Consider the following 25428-nt stretch of genomic DNA (forward strand, 5'->3'; position numbering starts at 1 on the left):
AACAATATCTGGACACAAACATTGCAGGTTCTCCAGCGTGTAGCCAATTCCCACAACCAGGGACCTCCAGATACCAGTCCTGGGGGCTACAGCTTTCATAGTCCAGCTCTGTGCCCACGCCCAAACACACACACACACACACACGCACGCACGCACGCACACGCGCACACACACACAAACAACACCACAAACGGATGTAAACATCATTATAGAAAACAAACACCTGAGACTACTTCATCGTCACATTGCTGCATCGTAACAGTTTGTTTGAACGTCTTCTATTGCTTCCCTTCTGCCTGCCGACCAGTCCCCCCCCCCCCCGCCCCCACCCACACCCTCAAATCACGATGGCTTTTGACTACATACATGTGGACAAGGTGATGGCGGGTTCTTGAAACCCTGGGGATTGTTGAGTTTGTCTAGCAGGGGGCAGATGACCTCTGAAATGACCTCACATCTCCCTGGTGAGCTGGTCGCTCTATCCTGGAGCAGCGCCGTCCTCTTTTCTACCACACGCCATTGATTCTTAAGACCCCAGGACGCTGCTGGAGCAGCAGCGTGCAGTCACTCAGCACTAAAAAGGAACTATGTCACAGGCGAGAAATTCTTGTGGCACCACGTGAAACTTCCTTTACATGATCTGACCAGAAGTGCATTCTCAGCTTAGCATCGGGGCGACGGTCCTGACAAATCATGATTCCTCCTTGATCCACACTTGGCGCACATTTGAGCGTGTAGTTAAAAGCATTTGTGTACTCCTCCTCAGAAAAAGCTTCTGATTGGATGGCAGGGGCCCAATAATAACCGCATTTGGGAACACTTCCAACTTTCCACAGAAACTAAAACCAAATGACCTCCTGGCGTGAAGAGAACGATGAGCAGGAGTGTGAAACAAACGCAATGAAAAAAACAGCACGTGGCCCTTTAAGTTCAAGATGGAGATCGGTGTGTTGAATAGTTTCTGGAAGTGTCTTGCCTCATCGGTCTGACCTTCATCTGACTTTGGAGAGACCTCAGATATTTTACAGATGTTGAACTGGTAGCCCCCTTGGTTAGCCTAGCTTAGCATAAAGTCATTCGGGTGTCAACTCCGAGCGTAGCTTCTTTCTACTTTTTTTCTCATCTTCTCTCATTTACTGCAATGCTAACAATTAGCGGATGCAGAGTCCTGGCAAATTTGTCGTGCTTTGTTGTTGCTAACTAAATGTGACCCCACATTTACTGGACTCACTCAGCTTTGATGCAGAAGTCAATACGAAATTGACCAACGCTTCCGTCATTAACTTAGCCTCAAGAAGTAAGCCTGCAACTCATCAATGTGCTGTTAAAAATGAGTGGTAGTTATCAAGCTAGCCATCTAGTTAGCTCACAAGCTAGCTGCTATTACAGTCAAGAATCAGTAATTTGAGAACTATGAAGCGGCCCAGTGGTCCCAAACTAGAGGCTACGTCAGCGCTAACTGAACAAGGAAGCTAAGTTTCAGGTCTTCCTCTCAAACTTAAATGTGAACTTTAGTTCACTTTGTGAGGCCTTACTAGCTGACAATAAGATACACGTCATTCGGACAGACTTCTTGTTTGTAAACCAGAAAAGCCAAAATCCACCAAATATCCCAGGGCGGATTAATAGCTAGGCTGCTAGGCAACCGGATTCATTTTACAAATAAGCCAAACTGAAAGGGCAGATTGAATTTGTTTTGATGGAGACAAGCTAGCAGTTTCCCCCTGCTGGCAGTCTTTGAGCTAAACTTAGCTGAACACATGCTGGACTGGGATCCCTCAGAGGCTGAAGTCAAATTGAAGTCATTCCAAGCTCAGACGGATTTATCCTCAAGTAACAGAAAACACATTTCACTAAACTGTAGAAAAAGCGATCAGGCTGAGAAGCTCTGGAACCTGTTAGCCTGGAACCTGCTAGCCAACTTCTGTAGCGTTTTTGGTTGCCTGGGGATGTTTTGGAAGCCGTCACGATGCAGGTTGGTGTGCAGTATGCTACCAGACACAGACAGCAACACATCAACACGCGCACACACACACACACACACACACTCACACTCACACACACACACACAGAAAATGAGTTCCTCTGAGAGTCTTGACGGCTTCGGGCAATGAGGGTAGACGGTCTGGACGAAAAGCGCTGCTCTTCGGCGTCTACCAACCTCAAACACCTGCGGTGCCCCCACTCTGAGCGCCATCGGTTCTCTTAATGTCCACAGACACAAACATCCAGTTCCCTTTGCCAGCATCATGATTTAAGGTAGTTCTGGTGAAACAACAAGACTGAGCGTCCTCAAGTCGAGTTTTGGACGAGCGGTCTAGTAAAAGTATACCCAAAGTGACAAAAGCGCTCATCTGGCAGGTGGGAGGATGGAAATCTGCCCACTACAGTTGAGCCATGAATTACATCATCGGGAGGTGGAGGCATAAATCCAGACAGCACTTTTATCAACATGCAGAGAACTTCCAGTTGATGTGTTGAAAATAATCCAAGACTCACGGATTCCACGAAAAAAAAGCGAACAGGGAAAGACTGCGGTGCGTCTGCGTAAGCGAGGCTTCTACTACTACGAGAGCTGGCGGTTAGAGTTTGTGTTGCTTAGCACACTGATCCTGGAGGGCAGGTGATGGCGTGGGCGCCAATGTCCAGCAGGCTGAGGAAAACGCAAGCGTCAGCTTGGACCCGTTGACAGGTCGAGTGCCAGCAGCCCTCAGAGGGATCAGCAGTCAAGACAAGAGTGCGAATGAAGGAAATCCAGCCCAGGCACGAATTTTAAATCCCCGCCCCCACCATGAGAAAAAAAAAAACCAAAAACAAAAAAACTTTTGGCTTCGTGGTTATGTACATTGACTTCATGTGGAGACAGTCTGATGTCCATGAAGTTTCCACAGATGTGCAGGACTGGATGTTGGCGACCCGGCGCCGCTTTCAAAGTTCAGGGTCAAGTCTTCATGCTGGGAGGGGGAGGAGCCAACCGTGTCAGTGCGTGTGAATTTGTGTGTAGTGATACTTCAGTTCGTTTTTTTGTGTGCATATGAACTCTCGTCTGGCCCCACCCTCTCCCTCTAGCTCCACCTCCAGCTACTGGTGGACCTCGTTGGCGATCAGACTGTCCTCCCCTGACTGGAAATCCGCCTCGTTGATGCTGTTCCCACCGTTCAGCATCTCCTCGTCCTGGGAGGACCCCCTGTCCTCCTCGCCGCTGCCACCGCCCGGCTCGTCTGAGTTTGGGTCCTGGAGCACCTGAGCGATGTACATCTGCTGCTGCTGCTGCTGGACAACAACAGTACAACCAGATTAGCCAGGAGCTGACACACTGATGACACCACACCTGATCTCACTGGCATCAGAACAAGAGTTGGTACCGATCCTCTGTGCTTGTTTCTGACTGAATGAACACAATAATTATCCTTTGACGTGGAGCAAAATCAGGAACTTCCAGTCTTGAGAGGATGCAGGCGTTACTTCCACACTGGATTGCTGTGATTCCCTACTGTCAGATCACAAGTCTCTGAAGACTCCATCTGACACAAAATGCGGCAGCACGTGTGCTGACACAAACTAATGAGGAGTTCATAACGTCTTGACCGGCTGCAAGCTACAGTTAGCTTTTTTCTGAGCTAATGATCCAAAGAAGCTAGTTGCAATCAGGAAACCTGCTCGGCTTGAGTGGAAGCCATCCCCTCACCTGAGATTTGGTGGTGGGAGAGGACGAGGGACGAGATGGACGTCCGTTCTCAACGGAATCCACATCCGTCTCCTTGGTGTCGATCTGAAACACGTGTTGAGTTAGCAACATCATGATATTCAAAAGTGCTCCTCAGAATAAAACATAAATGTTCCTGTACCTTGTAGTTGTGAGCGCTGAGGTACTTAAAGTGTCCAAAGCAGACATGAGACAGACAGACAACGATGGTGACGATCAGCACCACCAGAGTGAACATGGAGGTCGGTGTCTGAAAACCTAGCAGGGTAGTAGAGGTTAGCAAGTCAATATTACTCCGCTGTACCTGGAAGTGTAAGTAGCAACCCTGTTTATCCGTGTGAGAATCCAATACCAGCTATAACTGATTAACTAGTGGACCGTGTGATCTTAGTCAGGCCTCTCACAGGAAATGTCCTTTACTTAGCATGGAGCTAACACTTTCGATCAGCTGATCCAGAGGTGGGACAGGCCGACAGACTGTCTATGAAACACAACCAACACGCAAAATAATAGTGAAGCCGTCAGTTCACCCCCGGCAACTCAGACCTGGGAACCCGTGACCTGGGCAGAATTGCTTTATTAGCTAATTTAGCACAAATCTTTAAAAAAAAAAATCCTTGGTGTTGATTCAACAGGGGGCGGAGCTTACCTGTGCGTACAGTGGAAAAGAAGAGCAGCCAGAAGAGGCAGAGAATGGGTGCAGCCACAACCTGGGTGACAGCGCTGGAGTGGATCTTCTTGTCCAGTTTGGATGGCAGGTAGGCGTAGTACATGTTGTATCGGTCCACCAGGTGTTTCAGCAGCATGTACATCAGACCTGCAGGTGAGACAGGAAGTCATCCCAATAACTCAACACACCTGAGCGACCAGACCATCGCTGACTCGATTGTACGAGGTGAGACTGACCGAACGGGACGATGATGGGGCAGGTGATGCTATAAGCCATCACCACCGTGAAAACGTTCATGATCCAGGCGTACGCCGCGCCAAACTGGAACTCGTATGCTTGATGCTGAAAAGAAAACACGACATGTCAAAGAGCAACTTCCTGATGTTGCACTGCCCTGAGGCCACAACGTCATCACACGCTAGACTGGACCAGTGACTGTACTGGACGAGTCCTGACCAGCTCCAAGCCGCCCTGAGTCGACTAGCAACACGCCTCAGTCCATCCTCACCCTCTTGACGTTGCGGCGGTCAGCGGCAGAGCGAGCCAGACACAGTCGGATCATGTACATGAGCAGACCAGGGATCCGCAGCAGGTCCATGGCATTCCCGATGAACGCAGAGGCGATGACATAATTGACAAAGAACGCTCCGTTGTCTGGCAGGAAGACGCACCTGAGGGAGACGGAAAACTGCCGTTAGAGCAGATCTATTTTCAAGTGTTTTTAAAGTTTTAAGGGTCATCACGTCAGTTGAAATAGCAACACGGAAAGGGGACATGTTTCATATTTTTACTTGTTTCACAGTTGGATGCCATCCAGAAGATAAAAGATGGACTCACTCAAATCTGACGGTGCCATCAGCCAGGAACTTCTTATCAAAGAGCCAGCGGAAGAAAACGTCCAGACTGAAACAGAGAGACGGGTATTTCAGTGAGGTCGTCAAGTCAGAGGTCAGTGGGCGGAGATAGGACAGGCGTTACCTGCTGAGTCCGAGTGAAGGCAGCAGCAGAACCATGAAGATCAGGAAGGTGTAGCATTTGTGCATTGTTGTCCTGTTCTCCCCAGACCTGCAGGCAGACCAGGTCCACAGAACCTCACAAACTGGGACTGATTTACTGATGAGACCTAATGAGTTTTTTTGTGACTGTTGAGAACTGTGCGAGCTAATCGTGGGCTACGTGGCTAACTGTAAGCTAATTACTTAAGTGTGTGTGAGCTAACTGGCATCTTAAGTCTAACGATCTCAAAATGTCACAGATTCAGTTTCAGTTGTGACATGAATGTTCGCAAACAACATTTGATCAAAGTATTTTAGTCAAAACACGTGATTTTAGAGTCAAAGGTCAATTTAACTGTCCTTTTTACACTTAATGTTGATGTAATCCGTTGTTACACATTTTGAGAAATATATTCAAAAACTGTACGAAAACCAAAAATGTGAATTTACTGAACAATTACAAGGAACACCATGCAGTTCATATGGATACTAAAATATCTAAGATGTTTCCAGCTCTTTCGGTCTTGTGTTGTAGCAGGCGTACTGCCACTGAGCAGCAGCAGGGGGCAGCAGAGTTACCTGGTCCAGTGAGCCTCGAAAAAGGCGGAGTAGTAGACGATGGTGGGCAGCAGAGCAGAGAACGCCCACAGCAGCAGAGTGGGGAAGAACTGAGTGACAATGGGATTCTGGCAAAACCAACACACACACACACACACACACAAACACATACACACACACACACACACACACACACACACACAGAGTCAGTTGGAGGGATCACAGTCAAAGTCAAACTGTTTTCTGCTCATATTTTTTGTCAACATCATCTTTGTAGAAGAAATTTGTCCTGTTGGTCTCCTGCAGCGTCTGTTGACCTCTGGGAGGGAGCCAGAGAATCGTCATGAGGTAGAAGGTGAGGTAGAAGCTCCACAGTACTAAACACTGTTAAACTAGTGATGAAATTAAACCTCAATAAACGTCAACCCTGACCAGACGCGCTATTAAGATCTGTCATGAGATACAGATGTGGATATGTGTGGAGATGGACTCACTTTGTCCTGAGAAAAACGACCACATTAAGAAGGAGTCCATGTCACGTGCCCACATTCTTTTAGTAGAATACAACACAACACAAAGGCTTCCTGGGCCGCACCGAAGGAGCGCCTCAACAGCTGATAACCTTTGTTTGGAAAGACGGACGGATAAGTGTGAGAATGGACGGTATCGTCACAATGTCTGAGCGTTTGAAATCTTACCAGAGGGCTGTTAGTTTATCAGGAACTGACCTGGACTCAAATATCCTCATCCCTCTCTTCTCTGCCTTTAATTTCTGATTGATAAAGCAGGAAAGCAGCAGCTCCATCCCTCGCTTTCTTAGTAGAAGTCAAACTAACTCACTCACTCTGTCTCTCTCTGCTCAAACAACGAATACACCAGGCAGTAATAGCTCAAGAATCTTAAATGTCAGCGATGGACAGACACCACTCCAGTGACGTACCCACATGCGGCGGACGCAATAAATGTAAAATGCTGCAGATCAACAAGCAGATTAAAAATAATGCAAGCAAGTGTACTGTGGGTGTTTATTTGCATACGGAGTGTGGGAAGTGAGATCTGATCACAAGTGGTCACGGCGGACGCATTTACAGCCGAGTGTGAACTCATATCCTCAGACATCCAGCTTGTGACGGGATCACATCAGGATGGTTCTTCATAGCGGCTCTGAATACGGCGAGAGTGAACCTGCTGCTCTGTTAGCGACCGAGCTATCCAGCTTACTAACGGTCAGTTCAGAGAAAGTCCAAGATGATAATTCAGTTCTCTCTCTTGTAAAGCTGATGACCGACCAGCACTCACTGGTGTGATGATGCTAACTGGACTTACATCTAAGAGTCGGCTAACAGGGCTGCCAAAACTGTTTCCCTTCGAGGGCCAAAAGTCAAAATAAAGCAAACACAGTGTTGATAAAATGTCCCTTGTCTATTTCTATTTCCTTACATTGAGATACTCCACTGGCTTGGTGACGTTGAACTTGTCCATGGTGGAGATGATGATAGCGGGTGTGGTGAGGAAGAAGAGCAGGATGAAGAGGATGCAATTGATGATGAAGCAGCGGATCCACCAGGAGATCCCCCCAAGTGACAAGTGCTCCCTGCGGGAAAAACCAGGGCGACATCAGCAGTTCTGAAAGGGTTCCGTCATGTGGTGTTAGTAGGGTTTTAGACTAGCCCACGTACCAGCGGACGTTCTGTGGGTCAGGCGCATATGTGACACTCCAGTTGTGAACGTGAAGAACCTCACTGAACTGAGAGGAGCGTGGCTCTTGACGACACCGACAACCCTGAACCTGACAGGCGTTGAAGTCCTTCAAAATACTGTGGGGTGGGGTGGGGTGGGGGTGGGGGCAACCATCAGGGGAGATATCAAGGAGGGGTGGGACAGTGAAAGGGGGGCAGGATAATAAAGGGGCAAAATGAAAACATTAATTCTGAGACAAACATTGTTATTTAAAGCCTGCCCTCCTGAGATCTTTCCATTTCACTATAAATGAGCAGCTTACTTTCCAAACGAAATGAAAATATCACACTATTTAAGAAGATGTTTGAGTTTAACACGATTTACTGTTAGCTGAGTCGCGCGAGGCTGCGTGAATGTGAAGGTCAAGTTTGTCTGGTTTTGGTTTTCATTCAGTCTGTCTGAACTAGAACAACTTTATCAGCTACCACGACATAAGAAAATGCAAATGTTGAACAGATGAGCAGGAGGAGCCACAGGAGGCGGGGTTATTATCGGGGTGGAGCTTACATGGCGGTCATAGCTTCGTTCTGGAAGGTGACAAAGGCCATGCCCAGTGGTTTGGTGTGGACCTTCTCCTTCTCCTTCCGGTATTCTTCCTTCAGCTTGGCCTCCCTCTTAGTGTAGTAGCTGACTGCCTCCTCCTGCAGGCAGAGACAATTCGCTGCTAACATGCTAACAACACGTCACATCAGACCAGGCATCTGGAGAGCGTCAGGATCCTCACTCTAATTCCAGCACTCTTCTAGTGCAAAATCCTTTGGTCTTGTGGTATTTCGCCCATTAATCTAACCACGCCCCCGTTACGAACCTCAACTATCAGAATGTTGACTTGCTAATCTGGTGCTTCCTACTCAACTGACGACACACACCTGCAGGCTTTCATTAACGCTGTTCATCCTGTTCAAGTTTCTAGCTCTGCTATGGCTCAGTGTTGCCATGGCCAAAGGGTCACATGATTCAGACAAACAACACGTCACCTCCTCGCAGCCAGCGATGGCGCAGCAGCAGAGGTGTCCACAGGGTTTGGGGTTTATCATGGTGGGAACGTGTTCCTTCGCCATCAGGTCAGTGAAGAATTTCTTACTGCGCTCCGTCTTCTTCCTGTCAGATGGCGAGGAATAAAATTTTCAATAAACCGACAACTGAAAAACTCTTTTGATTTTAATGTTGAGTTCTGACCAAACTGCAAATCTCTCAGTCATTGACGTGACCAAATAACCGTCTCACTGTCTGCCACCCATGGAAGTCTCAGAGACTCCGCTGAGTCTGGGTCAGACAGCAACACAGCCGTGTCCCAGAAATGGATCGAAACGATGCTGCAACAACCACATCGTGATGGCAATTTCAGGACGTGAGTCTGTCGCCATGACAAAAAGTCAGTAACTTTTTTCAAAGGTGATTTCAGAATGATGTCCTTATCAGATGGACAACAGGAAGTTTATCCTGAATCCAAAAGCTGATGGGCTTTAACCACACAGCGTTACGAATATTCAAACTTTCACGAATCAACATCTGATGCAAATTTGCCGATTTACACTTTTCTTTACAATGACTTTGTACGCAAGTAAACCGCTGAAAACATCTGATTGACATTTGGTCAGAACACAAGAAGTCTCCTGCAGTAGTTAGCATGCAGCGTCTCCCAGCATACACTGCCCCGCCTCTCACCGCTCTGCGTTCAGGGACATTAGTTTGGCTACGTTGTAGCAGATCCGAGCCTCCAGCACTGTGCAATTCTCGTACGCCTGCCTGGAGAAGAAAACACAGAAGGTCAAGAGATCCATGGAATGGCGGCAGAGCTCCGCGCTCGCCTCCAATGTTGCGAAACAAGTGTCCGGTGTCCTGTGCTCATCAGCCGTTTCAGTCCAATGATTTCTTAGTGAGGTTGTGTATTAGTGGGACTTTTGCATCCAACCAATGACGTGGAATCAGAACAGTATGAGAATGACAACACTGAAAAAGTCATAGTTCGACTATTGTGCACAATACTGTGATTATAGTTTATGATATGTTATTATTGTTTGGGATATTGCATAATTGTAGGGCTATAGTGAACCACAGAAAACCTTGGTTGGCCAAAATCATAAATTAATTTTGAGTAATGACTTCCATCGGAGCTGAGTAGGAATACAAACACTCACTCACTCGCTGTCCAAGTGAAGGTGGACGATGGCGGACACAGTTTTCATTTTAGTAAGTTTATTGGACAATTCATTATCGCATCACAACCACGCTGTGGTCCTGTAAACATAAATGGAGGCAGCGCACTAAGCAGGGAGAAATACAGCATTTCAGCATGTTTTGACCTTGACGGGTGCTTTGATGCCTTTTCCCTCGAGAAGGTTTTACTGCAGTAATGAGTGAAGCTTTGGTCAACTCACCATGGTGCTCTGATCTTTGCTCTGTTAAGCTGTTTCAGCAAAATTTGAGCAGAACTACTCAAATGAAAAATAATTCCTCAATAATGTTTTAAGCTCACAGGTGGATATCATGACTGGGATTCCATAAATTAGTGATGTCATCATGAATTTGACATAGAGACAACAGACAAAAAAGATGAGGAAGAAGACAAGTGGAAAAACTTACTCAAAGTGCTGCTTGATCTGACTCTCCTCTGCATACTTTGAGATGCCATTAATGAATAAAGTGCGTTTCACCTGCAAGACACGGATGAGGGATTAAAAAACATGACCGGGCATCAGGATGTTAACGTGCAAAAGGACATTTGTCCAGAAGTGACTTGCAGATGACATGTTGTATGAGAACGAAAGTCACAGAGAATCCTGCGTGAACAACGACTTCAGACATAAATGAACATGACCAACAATACAATGCTAAAGCTAGCATGCATCGCATTAGTTAGCTAACAGGCTAATTAGCTCTAAAGAGGCTGATGAGATTGTTTCCAGGTGTTCAGAATCAGAACATAGGGACACTAGCATGGGAGGTACAGGCTGCTAGCATGGCTTCTTACCAGGTCATCCTCCTTGTAGTGCATCTTGGACGTATGTCTCCTCATGCTGTAGACTGTCAGCAGCAGGTACATGAAGGCAAACGTCGTGTGCAACCACAACAGAGATGTCCTGAGAACATAAAAATAATAAAGGACCTTTATTATTTCATTTATCTGATCGCCATAACACTAACAGTGTGCTGTCCTGGTTCAACTCCGACTGCATGAACAAAATGGGTGGAGCTAGCATAATGTCACCCACCATATTATGAAGCCTTCATTTTGGCTGTCGCCATCTAGGATATTTTAGAACCACAACTGACCATATTTGGACCAGAGGGTGGAGCTGACTGAACCAAATGTTCGCTAGCTAAATTATTTGCTAATGCTAGCACTAGCTTGCTAAGGAGCTGTGCTGAAATCAGAAAGTGGGCTCACCCAGACTTCAGGTTGGCTATCGTGGTGCGTCCGAAGCTGTAGGCGTTGTTTTCTGAAGGGAACACAGTTGAGAGTCAGATGATCGGCAATCAACAAACCAGAAACTGATTGAGCATAACGTTCTAGAAGCCATCCAGTATTAGGATTGTCACTGTTGGCTTCCACAAACATTAGCCCGGCACCCTTAACACCTCCGACACCTACGGAGAGCTAGAACACCAAAAAACAAGTCAAGCTAAACCAGCTAGCAGGATGCTCCCAGGATTATTAATGTCACACAAGAAAAATACACTGATTCACTTTCTTGCTGAGCGTTAAACCTCTGTTCGATAATTAAGAACCACTTTGTGATGTACCAGTGCACACGTCCAGTTTCCCAGCAACACCACCGTTCCTAGATGTGGTTCTGTGCTGCTCTCAAAGAAGAAGCTCTCTCCAGCTCTGATGTGAGCAGCACCCATGCTAACCTCTCAAGGAGCCACAATTGTTCACAGCACTAAACCACACCCACACTTCCTCAACAGACTTTGATAGGACACACAACTTGACACCTTGTAAGAGGGTTTTCTTGCATGACATCATGACGCTGTGATGTTGCAAAACAAGCTGACTCGCAAGGTAAGCTTGCGTCTGCAGTCCGGAGGCTGACAGTCATTTGTGGTCAGACTCTTGACAGCTTAAATAAAGAACCTGTAGCGTCCTGCTAGCAGACAGACATCACTTCAGTGAAACAGGAAGTCATATTTGACTAGAGGTGACTTTAAGCTGGAATAATGTTGGCACCAGACATACTCGGCACTACAGAACCAAACTACCTGATCCAACTGAATCAGACTCCAAACCAGACAGCAAACACAGACCTACAGGTCTAGGAGTTGACAGACCACCATTCGTTACCTTCTTTAGACGGGGGTCCTGATGCTCCCTGGTTTAGGAATGCGTCTTTACTGATAATTCTGACTAAAATCAACCAGACAGAAGGTGAAGACACTGTGAGGCGACAGTGAATGTGGAACTGTAACATTCCATGTTTCAAAGGGCAAATTAAGATTCAGGTCTTTCATCTTTCCGTTATTAACATTCAGGCTTTCTTTTTGAGTTTAAACTTGTTATCACTGAAATGGAACCCAGGTTGGATTTTGATTTCTGACTTTTAAAGAGTTGATATTAATGCACCTTTTTTCTTATAATAAATGCTAAAACAGTTTCCTAGCAGAACACACTGGAAAAAAAGAAAAGCTGCTGAAATGTAGCCGATGATGTAAAAACAGAGGAAGCAGTTTTTACTTCTCATTTCTAAATATGATGTCAACTGTTTAACAACTAGCAACTACCCCAGCTAGCAACAGACCAGTGCAGCTCGCTTTGGAACCCTAAGCAGCTGACAGGCAACAGTCTTCCTAATACGCCTTGTTTACATGGGATTTGTTCCATTATTGTCATTGAAAATCTGAAATTGATCATTTTTGGAGACCTGTGGATTTCAGATAGAGCGATAGCACAATACACAATACCTGGAGTTCAAATATGTAACCAACCATTTCTATTGTTTAGAACACCTGAAGTTATGATACCTAACTCACTGCTTATATTGTGTTTAGAACCTGGAATTATGATATGTAATGACCCTTCATATTGTATCTAGATATGTAACTAAGAGTTTACATTATACAGTACAAACAGTGTACTATACATTGTCATGGGTGTATAAGTAAGCCTACAAGGTTTCTCTTCATTTCAGTTTAACCAACCAATCAGCTGCTGCTTGTGTTAGCTGCTCTTGTTCTTACCCAGCAGGTCTCCAGAGAAGTTGACTGGCAGAACGATGCCGACGGAGAGGACACCCACCACGACCAGCAGGCCAATGATGTGACGCTGGAAGGACAAGTAGTGCACAGCATCCTCTCCACACTTCTCGCGGATCTCCTCGTCCCTGTGGCCAGAAAACCAGTCAACAAAGCCGCGCATAATGTGACACACCAGTGGCACGTCACCTCACAGGTTCAATCTGTCAGCATTTTTGTTATTATACTAATGATACTTCCTGTCATGCTCCTCTTGCCACCTTAGGTGTCAGGACATAAGACATTACTTCTTCATCGCTTGCCTTACTGTTGAATGTAATTTGGTTTTGCTGATCTTAAATCACTCGTGCCTGAGTAACTGGTAAATACTAGTCTGACATTGTGCTAATCTATTTTATGAGACACAATTATTACAATGCTAATATATTTTTGATGTTATCTTGCAATACTAATACTTATTTGAAGCTACGGTATTTATCCTGATGCTAACCATGCTGTCTTATTTAACTTTTCTTTTATCAACTCTTACATTAGATACAAATGCAAATTTTACTTTGTGTCATTCATTTTTCAAGGCTTGCTTTAGTTTTTAATATAAACATCACCTTGTTAATGCTGACCTTATGATGATGACCTCGCTTGTGCTAATTCACTTAAATAAGGGTTACAATTATTTTAGCTACATTCGTTTTCGTGACTTTTCTATTTACTTACTAACAAACTACACTAATTTTGATGAGACTGTTATTTCTAGTTGCAATGATGCTTTTTATCTTGTAAGATTACTCAATACCACGCTTACATTTTACTTTACTGTTACTTTATTTTTCATTGAATGCACTACTTTTTATTTTCTCTGAGCTTCTTCTTTTTTTTTAACCTTTATTTTACCAGGTAGTCACTTGAGATCAGGTGATCTCTTTTCCGAGCGAGACCTGGCCAAAATGGCAACATCTAAAACGAGCAAAATAACACAAAATCAATTCTTCAGCCACCACGTGATACATCTCCCCTTTACCTGTTCCTCTCAAGTTGTTTCCAAAAATAAACATTTTTTGTTCTTCTGAATAAAAAAATAAATAAAATCATCAAATATTCATAAAGACTCACTTTATCCTGAAGATGGCGGTCAACCACGAGCAAAAGCCCTGTGGGTCAACAAACCAAAGTCAGAAATGACAGCAGTGATATACTGTACGTGATATGTGTGTATTGTTGTTGTTCAAACCCTGTCCCAGCTGTTTGTTTTCTGGTTTGTTATGAGTTGTTTTTTTTTTTTTTTAGGTAAGGTGAGAGTGGGTGGAGCATATTTGTCTGCAGCGCTCGCGGGCTGACCTCTGAAGTGGATTATCGTCACCAGCAGCAGCTGAGGGATTAAAACAGGAAACCTGCTGAGCTGCACTTTCTCTGCAGGCTGTCGTTGCCTTGGTGACTCCAACCATTGTCATGTTTGTCATCTTGAGTGTTTTTAAATGCGCTTCATAAATACAGTTGTTTCCAATCCACTCTCATTTGGTCTGATCCCACTGACGCAAACACACACAAAATCAGGAGGAAGACAAAGAGATGATGAGCTCTTACATTGTCTCGCTGATCGAAGTCCACGGAGCTGGAGACAGAGGTGAGGCGTTCGTAGCGGTCAGGTGTCTCTGAATGCATTGCCGAGGCAACGCTGAGGAGACGGAGACAGATGTAAGCTTGCTGCTAAGATTAAGACACTCTGACCTTTGACTCCGGTATGTGAGTTCAGTTCCTTGGGTAACCGGAATGGTCAAAGAGCTAACGAACAAGACAATTCACACAATCACGACAAAACAAACCGGCTCGGATCTGAAAACATCTGAAATGCTGTTTCCAGATGAGAGCAGCTAGCAACGCCATGTTGGCTCTTCTCTGGGTTTAGCTAACTAGCTGGCTACCGACCAAGCACACCACTGGGTTGACAACCTGCAAGTCTGTCTACAATTGTGAGAATATTCAAAATGTAAACATTTCTTCACAAAAATAGACAGGCAGACAGACGGACAAACAGACACACACACGAGCACACACACGCACACGCACACACACCTCCTCTCTCTCTGTTACCTTTTGACAGGTTCATAATTATCTCTGTCTCGTCTGCGGCTGAATTATCATTCACAGTGGAGACAGGTGGGAAGCACTGTTAGCATCACCACTATTAGCATAGCCTCTGTTAGCATCATTAGTGTTAGCATCATCAGTGTTAGCATCACCACTGCTAGCATCACCAGTGCGAGCACCACCAGTGCTGACACCACCAGTTAGCATAGCCTTTGTTAGCATAGCCTTTGTTAGCATTAACACAGTTTCCATGGCATCTGGAAGCATCTCAGGGACTGCAGAAAGAGGAATTAAATCTCACTTAGATTCTAACCTTTTTTAATTATTTCAACTGCTAATCACATTTTAATAAGAAAAACTACAGTTCCAAACAGATTTTGTTCCTGATCATTTTCTTGCAACTTCATACTAAAGTAAAAGTAAATAAAGTAAATTACTTAAAACCCAAAACGTGCTTGAGCATTTTCCGAAACAAAAAAATATATATTTTGAAAGACACTGTCACTCATCCAACAAAAGTAGTAATTAGAAATTATATCAAATATTATATCTATTGCGGTAAAACGACTTTGATAGATTCCTTTTAACATAAAGAGGATTATTTCAGAAATGGCACATTTTGGCACATGTATTCATTTCTGTATCTTTAACGGGCAGAAAAAATTCATTAATTCTCAGGAAAACAAGGAGGGCTTCGCTCTAAGATTTGGCCTGGTGGTTGGCGCCACCACCCACCCTCCAGTATAAACACACTGCAACAGAGGAATTGGCGGGCCAATCAGAGAGCAGCCGGACGAAGACGTCAGCGGACAAACCAAACATGGAAAGACGTACTACTCGCGCTCCTCCAGCTCGCTGAAGCGTTTCTTCAGTCTTTAGGATCAAACAAAGAAAATCGTGTTAAACCAGACGGCGCACTGTCATCGTGGCCAGCGTCGAAAGTGCTGTCATGTTGCAGACATTTTTTCAGAAACTGTAATCATCAAGGGATTATAGTTGATTGATCTCCTGCTGATATAAGAGAGACAGCCAGCACGAAAGTCATGTGCAAGTTTACCTGTCGGCGTCAGTGACCAGCGCCAGGCGGCCATAGTCCCATGCAACCTTCCGTAGAATGGAGAAGATGAAGAGCAGCACCTGAAGAAGAAGAAACGTATTTGACTGGTGTTGCAGTAACAGGCACTCACCATATTAGTAGGAACACGCGAGAGTGACCCAGTAGAGATCAGTGATGCTGGCTGCCACGAGACCAACGAGACACTCGGTGGTTCGATAGAGGAGTGACAGGAAACGTGATTCCATTCTACTTTAATTTAAAGACCTCACTACTCGTGCAAACGTGAGGTTTTGGTCAATTCAAGTCCGATCAATTCTCTATTGAAAGACGCACTAACAACACGAACACAACGAGCTCGCCACGGCAGCAGTGTAACATGAATTTGGACTCTTTAAACATCCTGCTTTTATGAGTTTAATGTTTGCTTAAATTTAAAAAAGCAATCTAACAAAATTCTATCTCGGTAAATACTAAAAAAGGTTTTTATTTTGTAAACATCAACAAAAACAGAATTGTGTTATCATAAATGCAAGATCTCAGCCCAGATGTGGCTTTTTAAACAGTAAAATATTCATATTCTCTACATATCCAGATGTTATGTTGTGTTTTTTAATGTGATTTGAATTAATATTAGTTCAATGTGTTTCACCACAAAGTTCCTATACCTTCGTAATTTAAAAAATAGTTCAGTAAACAGATGTTTTTTTAATTGCCTGGTTCCTGCTACAACGTCTTAAACAAGTTAATCATTTTGAAACTTCTCAACGAATTCTCTTGATTTCTTTCAAACTGCTGCGAGTCAATAAGCAAGAAATTAGTCAAAAAATGTCTGCAATTTAGGAACTAAAAAAAAATATATTTATGACATGATGAATCAGATATATTGAGTTTACATTTAAATAACAGTGGAATTATTCCTCATCTGTTGAGGATCCCCGGGAAGACCCTCCGAGGCCCCTGAGGGGTCCCAGACTCCACATTGACAAACACTGGTTAGCTCCTGGACTGAGATATGCCTTGACGCAGGAACACGTGTCATTTACTGTTGGTGGAGCAGCTCAGTGTGGCATCATGTGTTTGTACAGTGGCGACTCACCAGGAAGCACATGAAGTCGAGGGCGAGCACAGTTGGCACGCCGCCGAATGGCAGTCCCTGCAGCACTGTGCTGCGGATGCGCGCAGAGTAACAATAGTCTCTGGATTCGTTGTTGGCGGAGCATTTGCCCTGGCCGCCACACGCCTGGCTGCCGGCTAATGTTGCCATGGTAACAATTAGCACTGTCAGCATACTCAGTGCCACATCCTCTTGGAGACCCTAGGGGGGAAAACACAAACCATCATCTACTAAGCCAGCAGACTCCACTTCCCAGCATGCTTGAGGAGATTTCTCTCCCCTTTGTGACCCTCTCATCCCATTGCCACAGGAACCCTCAGCTGCAGCTGCTGACCCACTTTTCACACCTCAGCGGCTGTTTGTCACAGAGCGACAGTGACGGCGCTCTGCCTGCTGATGTCTGTGACGTCACAAGGTCCCGCCTCTGATTGAGCACCACGTCTTGATAAAATACTATCTTTCAGTAAGTCAAGTCAATTTGATAGAGCTTAAACCAATTTGCCAATGTACTTAAGGATGTGTGTGTGTGTGTGTGTCACTGTAATTAAGAGTAGTTCAGTTACTGTCTGTTGACCATTTAAGGGCTGTTAATGGCAGTATTGCAGTATCTCCTGACCATAAAGATACAAACTAATCTGACAGAATGCTTTAATTTTGAACCACCAAATGGTGCCTTGGTTTACAGAGGTAATGCCATGAATGAATAATTAACCTAATAATGCATCAGCAGTTTTTTTAGTCAGCAATGCAAGCAGCTGCAGCTAACATAAGCCAATAATAACCTTGGATATAGCTGGCAAACAACATTAGACAACATTTATTGACAAGCTATTATTCATATCACATAACTGACTTACTGTAGGGACCCGCCCATGAACGTATATGAGCCAATCACAGTTTGTAGCTGCTCCACAATACACTTGGACATCCTGAGTTCAGAGTGCCATAGACAAGCATTGGTACTCCTGAGCTGCAACTGGTACCAGGGTGAAACCTAGTTGATGGCTTGACACCTGGACTGAGAGCCTAATTTGGTGAAATTGTAGCTCAGATCAGAGTGCAGTTGGGTCCACAGTCCTGGATATTATATCTTCATGTGTTTCTGTGGTAGTAATATTTGTCTGAAGAGTACTGAAGCAGAAGAACTCATAAAATGGCTCAGCTAGAGATGTTATAAATGCAGCTCTAAGAACAAAACTTGTCACTCATATTTTCAGAGGTTTGATTTTTGTGTTAAAGTTGGGTTCCAAGAATGTTTCTCCAAGAGTAAACAGCCTCTAAATAAAGATGTGTACCCCGGACACTGTAGGAGGCTGAAAGATGAGAACACACCACTGGCTACCAGGATATCAGCTCATCTTGATTTAATGAATTACAATACCCATGTTAAACAAACTTAGGCTAAGGTGAGTGCGATCAGAGTGGTGTGGGCGTCGAAATTGGCAGAGCCTACGGGGAGACGGATCCCCCACCTTTTTGTCTTCAACACTGGCAAGTCTTAAACAGCACCCCCCCCCCCCCAAAAAAAAAGCAGAGGAGTGCAGAGTGTCAAGTTCAGCAGATGTAAACTCATCAGAAAAAGAATATTCTACAAGAGAATGAGTGTCTCCATCGTATGTAGAGGAGGACTCTAGACGAGGCGCAGACACATTCAGTCAGCCAGCCAGCCAGCAACCGCAGCAATCATAAGGCTTGCCACCTCAGGCGTCAAGCCAAAAAGGTACAAAGATGCGCATGGGATAAATGCTGCTCCAATATGAAGTATCCTGAGAGGCTGGCTAATGGAGTGAACTCTATCCTGTTTCCCAAACCACACTTCATCACAGCCAAATGTCTCCAGGTGGTTTCAACACTGTGGCCGGCCCACAGCTCTCCACAAAAGTTGAGTGGAGCCTCTTGGGTTATCGTTCTAGCTTCTAGCAGAATGCTTACTTTTCAACAGTGTGTGTTGTATCAGCCTACCGTGTTAGCAATTACTGCGAACAGTCAGCAGGTATTCACAGGTGGAAGAGTAATAACATGCCAGTGGAAGTCGTTCACACACACAAATATTCACAGACTTCTCACGTTACTGACTGACATCAGCGCAGGCGAACATGCCGTTTTTCTGGCTACATGTTGTCACAACTTAAGTAATTGTTAGTTGACCGAGCTGAGCAAATGTCCCCTTGTGGTGGTGGTGTGCAGGTGCTGTGTGAGCACATGAGATGGTGCTCTTGATGGTGGATGAGCAGAAGTGAGTGAGAGTGAATGAGGACTGCAGACCTGACGTGAGCTGTGTGCGTCTCCAAGGAACTGCGAGCAGTTTAGGGACTGGACAGGTTTGATGTTCAATGAAAATTTGCGCCATATTTGTTGTTCAAGGGCTGTTAGCTCCCTGCAAATTTGCAAGTCATGCTAGCCACAGGTTCTCAGTCTGGCTAATGCTAGCTGTGGCTATTTAGTTCATTTATGATGTTAAGGTAATAATTCCTATTTTTAGCTTCATAGCAATAATATAGGAATGTGAAGTAATTTAGTATTGAACTTTATGACGATGTCATAACCTCTGGGTCTGCTCATGCTGTAATACTCATGTTGTTTGTTTGAGGCTTCTGGACGTCTGCAGAGGTGAGATAACAGTGAGTGTTTGTCAGATGATGTGAATTTTGCAGCAGCTGCTTTAGGACAAGGACAAAGTTCGCTGTTTCTCTGTCTGACTCTGCAGGAGACACTTGAAGTTTTCACTCCCTGATGTAATGAAGACATTTGAAAATGGAACACCGCAGCAAACAACCGTCAGCAATAGTTCTCGGATGGTTAAAAAGGTTTTAACACTTCATGAAGTTACATACCTCCACATTAAAACATGAATGGTACTTAGCTTGATGGGTGCTTGCACATCTTTTCCATTAAAAGAAATCGGCACTCACCCGAATAAGGTTTTTTTCCACTTGTTTTACTTCACAATGATTCTAAAGATTAAAAAACCAAAGATTCAGGGTCAATAAACTGCTTGATGGGATGCACCAGACAATGTTCTTTCAGGATAATTTGTGCCACGTGACGTGCGGACATGTGCTTCCACGGCACTAACAGTAGACAACGTACAAAAATAAATACTTAAGATTACAGATACCCAGTAGCTATGTAATGTTTCAAGCTATTATCCTTAAATGCAGATTCTGAATGCAGCGATCCAACGTGATGCACATAAAGTCTGACATGAATACATCAGCTCAAGAAATACTGACTTCTTCATATCTGAATCATTTTCTCTCTGCATTGATGAAACCTCAATCTGATTGTTGATGGTCCAGGTGAGTTTAGAGGCTAGTACATGTCAACTTGTCATCTGCTCAGTGTTAAACAACACAAACCACAGCTGTGTTAACCATATGTGCTACCTCCCCACTAGCTGAAAGGAGTGAGCTTACTCTCCTCTTACCCAAAATACACACAGTCCAATGAGTTTGTGATGCTGGTTGCGACAAACCAAGAGATGAAGGACACAGTTTAAGAATACAGTCTGAGGCTGATCTGAACAAGCTAGCGCTTCACATTTCCCTTCAAAACAGTAGAGAGGCCAGAAAGCTGAGAGGTCCGTCGCTACTCTAAGACACTAAATGCTAACTTTCTTAGCATTAACAGAGGGTCAATTAATATTCCATTTGTTCACAACTGAGAAAATTAGATGGCTAAGGTTCCTTCATGGGTCATTTGGACCCCCACAACATGATGCAACACACCATGCATCATCCAAATGTCACGCTACAGAAGGATGACCGAGTACAGAATCCCCGGTTTCTGGGGACAGTCACCCCTTTGAGTTGCCCTGGCAACAGCTGCCCCCCAGTGTTCATGGTGAATTAAAAAAACAAAACAAAAAAAAGACCAATTATGCTCCTGTCAACATCAGTGAAACCATTGTAATGACCATTATTGTAGTCTAAGAGCAACAACAATCCCAGAAGCTGCAGCTGTGAGTGCTGATGCACACGTACTAGAACAAAGTTTATTACGGTAGCGTGTCACGCTGATGTTGACGGAAGGAGGACGCGAGCGCAGTCTCTGAAATTTGAGACAGGGTTTTTTGTTTTGATTTTTCCACAACACAACACAAAACAAAAATGTAAAGAGAACAACATCTTAGACAGAGTTTAGTAATAAAATAAATATGTCACAATACATGAAACCATAATTGTCCCCATTTTGTAAGTCAAAATGGTCATATTTCAGTGATTTTGACTGCCAGAGTGAAAATGGCAGTTTCCACCTCAGAAATCTGGTCACCCTCTTCCACAGTGACTCACCGTGAGAGCAGATGGATCAGCGCCAGCACACTCAGGTTAAAATGATCCCATTAAAAAACACTTCCACCTGCTAGTTTACTTAGTTGCTAAATAGTATGAGAGCCAGGAGACTCAACCAGACTCATGAAACCTATGAGGGGAACGTCTGAGGTTCCTGTGTTGGTCTGCAGAAGAAACATGTTTTTAATAAAGATTAATTCAAAAGAGGGACCAGCATATGGATTTGTCCTGCTCCCCACCTCGAAGATCCAGAACCTGATTTTGGGAAACAGAAATTGAATCACTGGAGACGTTTGTTGCCCACTGCAGAGAAACTTCACTTCTCCATTCTTAATCATTGATGAGTTGAATTTGACCCAAATCTGCCTGGCGCACGTCACAACTGATGACGTCACAAGCATCATGACTCTCGTTGATTTGCTGGTTATTTTCCGATTATGTTTAAAAAATACTGACAGAGGAACTCAGGACTTGATTTTTTTGATGATTCAGAGAGATGAAGAATCATGCGATCAGCTGATGACGCGGATGGTGCACCTGCAGGCCGCGAGCATCCAGCAGCATCCGGACACAAACATCCCTGACTGAATACCGTCAGGGATGACGTTGAAGCTGCAAACAGACGGACGGAGAGACAGCTCGTTGTCCTCTGCGCACACATTATATAACCCCCCCCCCCCCCCCGACACCCCCCCTAACACAGGCTGATGGATGCTCTCCTGCTGTCGGTGGGAGCACCGAGCGTGAGCGGCGGCCAGGGCGCCGGCGAGGCTGCAGTAGCGGCCTGGCCGCCGCTCACCTCCCGCTGCCCGCCACCGGGGCCATGTTAGAGAGATCAGTGCGGAGTTACCTGAGCACTGGAAGCCGAGCGTCCCCCTCCTCTTTGCGCCCTCGACGTCTAGTTTCTCCGCAGAAGAACGGGCCGTTAAATCCTCACAGGTCCAGCGCCGCCGGGGCCGCGTCCTGCCGCAGCGCCGCCATCCCGCAAAAACGCGCTGATTCAGGCCCGACGGGCACCTCAACCGCCGGCACGTCACAAGTACACTCCGCCGTATAAACGAGTCCCTCCGCCGGCCGCTGGGTCCGGTGCACGCCGCTGCTCCTCCGCCGGGGGTCGGTGCTAAAATGGAGGCTTCGCTGCGGGAATCGAGGCAGCGCGGAGCCGCTACTGCTGGAGAATGGGAGCTGCTGATGAATGGAGCCTCCTCCAGGGGGCGCCGTAGCCGCGTTGCCTTCACAATAAAAGCCCTCGGCTTGAAGGAGACTCCTCCTGAAGCCACCAGGAGAGACCTGTGAGGGATCGAGTGGGCAGACCGGGACCAGGAGGCACACCTATCCGGACAAAATAGCAAAACTGGTTTAAACACAAACACTGGAATGTGTCCAAGCTCAAATCCCCCCTCCCCACCACCACCACCACACCCACACAGTTCCCGAACCCTGTTCAGGCAGAAAAATCAATGAATGAATGACAACTGCACTTGTGACAGGTCGTCCTGTGAACACTGTCAGACTTGGCTCACAAACACATCATGTCCACAACCACATGAAACGTGAAGGACCAGGTGGCACCGTTCAACGTGAGCAGGTGGGTGCAGCAGAAGTGTCGCAGGTATGTTGTCCCGGTTACTGTGACGTCACTGTCCAGGGAGGCAGTGCTGCTTGGTCCAGAGACGGTTCCTGGCTCAGAGATGGAGGAGGAACATTTAGCATCATTTACGTTCCACTCAGGGTGGGCCAGGAGTTCTTGAACATGATGAACTCAACCGAACCGAAACAGGGGCCCATTTCAGAAAGCAGATTCGGTGAGAACTCTGATTCCCTGACCCTGATACTGGGCAGACAGTAGAGGTGTCCCACTGGTGGGGGGGATAATGCAAACCTGAGGACAAGGAGTAACTTCTGCCCATCTCAGAAAGGGACACACTTAAAGCTCTGCGGGGGTAATCGGTCCGGAGCAGGTTTACCTCAATGATCCTCGAGTTTATCCAGGTCTGACCAGGACACGGGTCAGACCAGAATTTCACGTCATCTGGAGCAAACAGAACAAGAAAACCGGTTGAGGCACCAGGTCTTTAGTCTCTGCTGCGAGGGCCCCGGTGCCAAGAGGGTTTAGGTGGTATCTTGGCAGGAATTGAACTCTACACATCAGTGTAAAGGTCTTGAATCCTACAGACACCATTTTTTTATATTTCGCTAAATAAAGGCCGCGAACATAAAAGCCTATTTGATGGTTGTTGGGTTGCTGAATGTCATGGTTTGTAGGGGTTTTCTGTTACTGATCTTTTTAAAATGTGAATTCATTGAAGCTGTTAAACTGAAGCAGAGTTCCTCAATAAACTTTGAATTAAGAAGATAAACACATGGTGAAGTTAATGGGGTTCCATCCACTCCCTTACTGATGCAAACCTGCGGGAGAGTTGAGAGGCAGGATGTGTGTGTGTGTGTGTGTGTGTGTGTGAGAGAGAGAGAGAGAGAGAGAGAGAGAGAGAGAGAGAGAGAGAGAGAGAGAGAGAGAGACACACACACACACATTACCACCGTTAATAACCAGCCTGAAAAGGGCGGAGCAGCACAGCTTATCAATACTCTGCTAATGGCCGTAACTGCACACCTGACCTCTCTAAACTCGTTTGCAGGGATCACCCAGGTGGTTGCGGCTCATCATCCACCCGCCGCTGCCGCCTGTGACTTCAGCCCAGCGGGGCTCCGCCTCGCTTCATGTGATTGGTGCGTAGGGAGCGCTGGTCTGGGACCTGGTCACCCTCTCTCCCTGTACCTCGACCTAGCGGGTAGAAATCTGACTGTAGATCAGTTAGTAGTACTACAGAATTTGAAATTAACGGACCAGATTAATGTTGGTTTATAAAGTCTGTGTGGCGGAGATGAGCACAGAGCGACTGGACAGAATTCAGATGCTCAGAAGATTCAGTTTGCTGTACATCTCCAGAATTCTATCTGTCTTCATTTCACCAGCACCAAACAGATGCCCGCTGGAACAGCCACTGACCGAAATTTACTTTGTATAAAATCGTAAATGTGATTATATATTTCATTCTAAGCTGCTTTTCTTTTCAGCCAAATCGCCTTTCCCTAAGAAATATGTAAATACTCACCGTGTAAACGCGTGAAGATTTCTAATTACAGAGGGGTAAAACAAAGCAGAGCTCTTTGTTAGCGGTTGCCATGGTGAATCGTGGCATCGGGGCTCCATTGATGCTGGTTTTTTTTTGTCTTTTTGTTATCGTTGAAGCAACTCAGGGTTGATTAATCACCTCGAATTAAAAACTAAAAGCTCACAGTTTCCCATACGAGGATAAATTAACTCACTCTTCAGGCTTAGGCTCAGACTTTGTTGAGCCTACTTTCAAAACCGGGCGCCAGAAGTAATCTGATTATGGTGCCGCCATCTGGTTGACCAACCTCATGCGGCTGTGGGGGGGCTTCAGACGTCCGGCTGTCCGCCGCATCTCGCCGGCACCTGAACCGAGAAGCTGCATTTCCCTCACATTTGTTTCCCCTCTTGTCCGCTGATTCGCCTGAAGCCGAGCAGCCAATCAGAGATTCTTCTCTTAGCCCACCGCCATCGGAACTAACATTCAACGGCTGCGATGACGTCACAGACCCAGTTCGAGACAAGACTACCTGTCTTATTTTGATGCTGGCGGGGAGACGTCTCCTCCTCTCCTTGTTGCTCCTTCATTATTATTATTATTCTACATGTAAGTATAAAACACAATGAAACTGTACAATAACACCTGATACACGTGCAATACAAGTTGATGAATTCCTCGGCAGGAAATAAAATAAACACTTTGTTACCTTTTGTATGTGTGTGTGTGGGGGGGGGGTGAGAACAGCGAGAAGTACCATTAATACAGTAACGTTACATCCTGGTGTTGGGAGACTCAGGTCGACACCGGGCTGTGTTTTTCTAGTTGTTGTAAAGTGTCTTTTATTCCTCCAAGTTCAACTTCATTTGTCTGCGCTGGTTGTCTGCTGCCGGCTGACTGCC

At 45.5% G+C, this 25428-nt stretch overlaps 1 protein-coding gene across 7 annotated transcripts; it reads right to left on the reverse strand.

Annotated features, from left to right (window-relative positions):
• On the reverse strand, window positions 1–25428 carry LOC147257947 (mechanosensitive cation channel TMEM63B-like). Of its 7 annotated transcripts, none has more exons than XM_086212212.1 (26): window positions 24837–25235; window positions 24033–24198; window positions 22264–22745; window positions 17104–17322; window positions 16008–16087; window positions 15785–15823; window positions 14447–14537; window positions 13976–14013; window positions 12851–12993; window positions 11061–11112; window positions 10644–10752; window positions 10256–10326; window positions 9338–9418; window positions 8647–8770; window positions 8177–8310; window positions 7609–7746; window positions 7370–7523; window positions 5951–6057; window positions 5355–5441; window positions 5214–5279; window positions 4885–5047; window positions 4613–4718; window positions 4356–4523; window positions 3849–3964; window positions 3689–3772; window positions 1–3273 (listed from the first exon to the last, which is right to left on the reverse strand). In XM_086212212.1, the coding sequence occupies exons 4-26, from the start codon at window positions 17293–17295 to the stop codon at window positions 3082–3084; spliced, it is 2535 nt and encodes an 844-aa protein (XP_086068338.1). In that variant the 5' UTR covers window positions 17296–17322; window positions 22264–22745; window positions 24033–24198; window positions 24837–25235; the 3' UTR covers window positions 1–3081. The 7 variants fall into 7 exon arrangements, with proteins under 7 accessions (XP_086068338.1, XP_086068336.1, XP_086068333.1 ...); XM_086212210.1 differs by lacking the exon at window positions 15785–15823 and adding an exon at window positions 20034–20075 and having other exon boundaries at window positions 24837–25233; XM_086212207.1 differs by lacking the exons at window positions 15785–15823; window positions 24837–25235 and adding an exon at window positions 25284–25428.

The sequence above is a fragment of the Aulostomus chinensis genome, chromosome 8 (genome assembly GCF_037954235.1).
Source record: "Aulostomus chinensis isolate RoL2024-O1b breed Wild chromosome 8, RoL_Achi_v1.0, whole genome shotgun sequence".
Classification (NCBI taxonomy): Eukaryota; Metazoa; Chordata; class Actinopteri; order Syngnathiformes; family Aulostomidae; genus Aulostomus; species Aulostomus chinensis.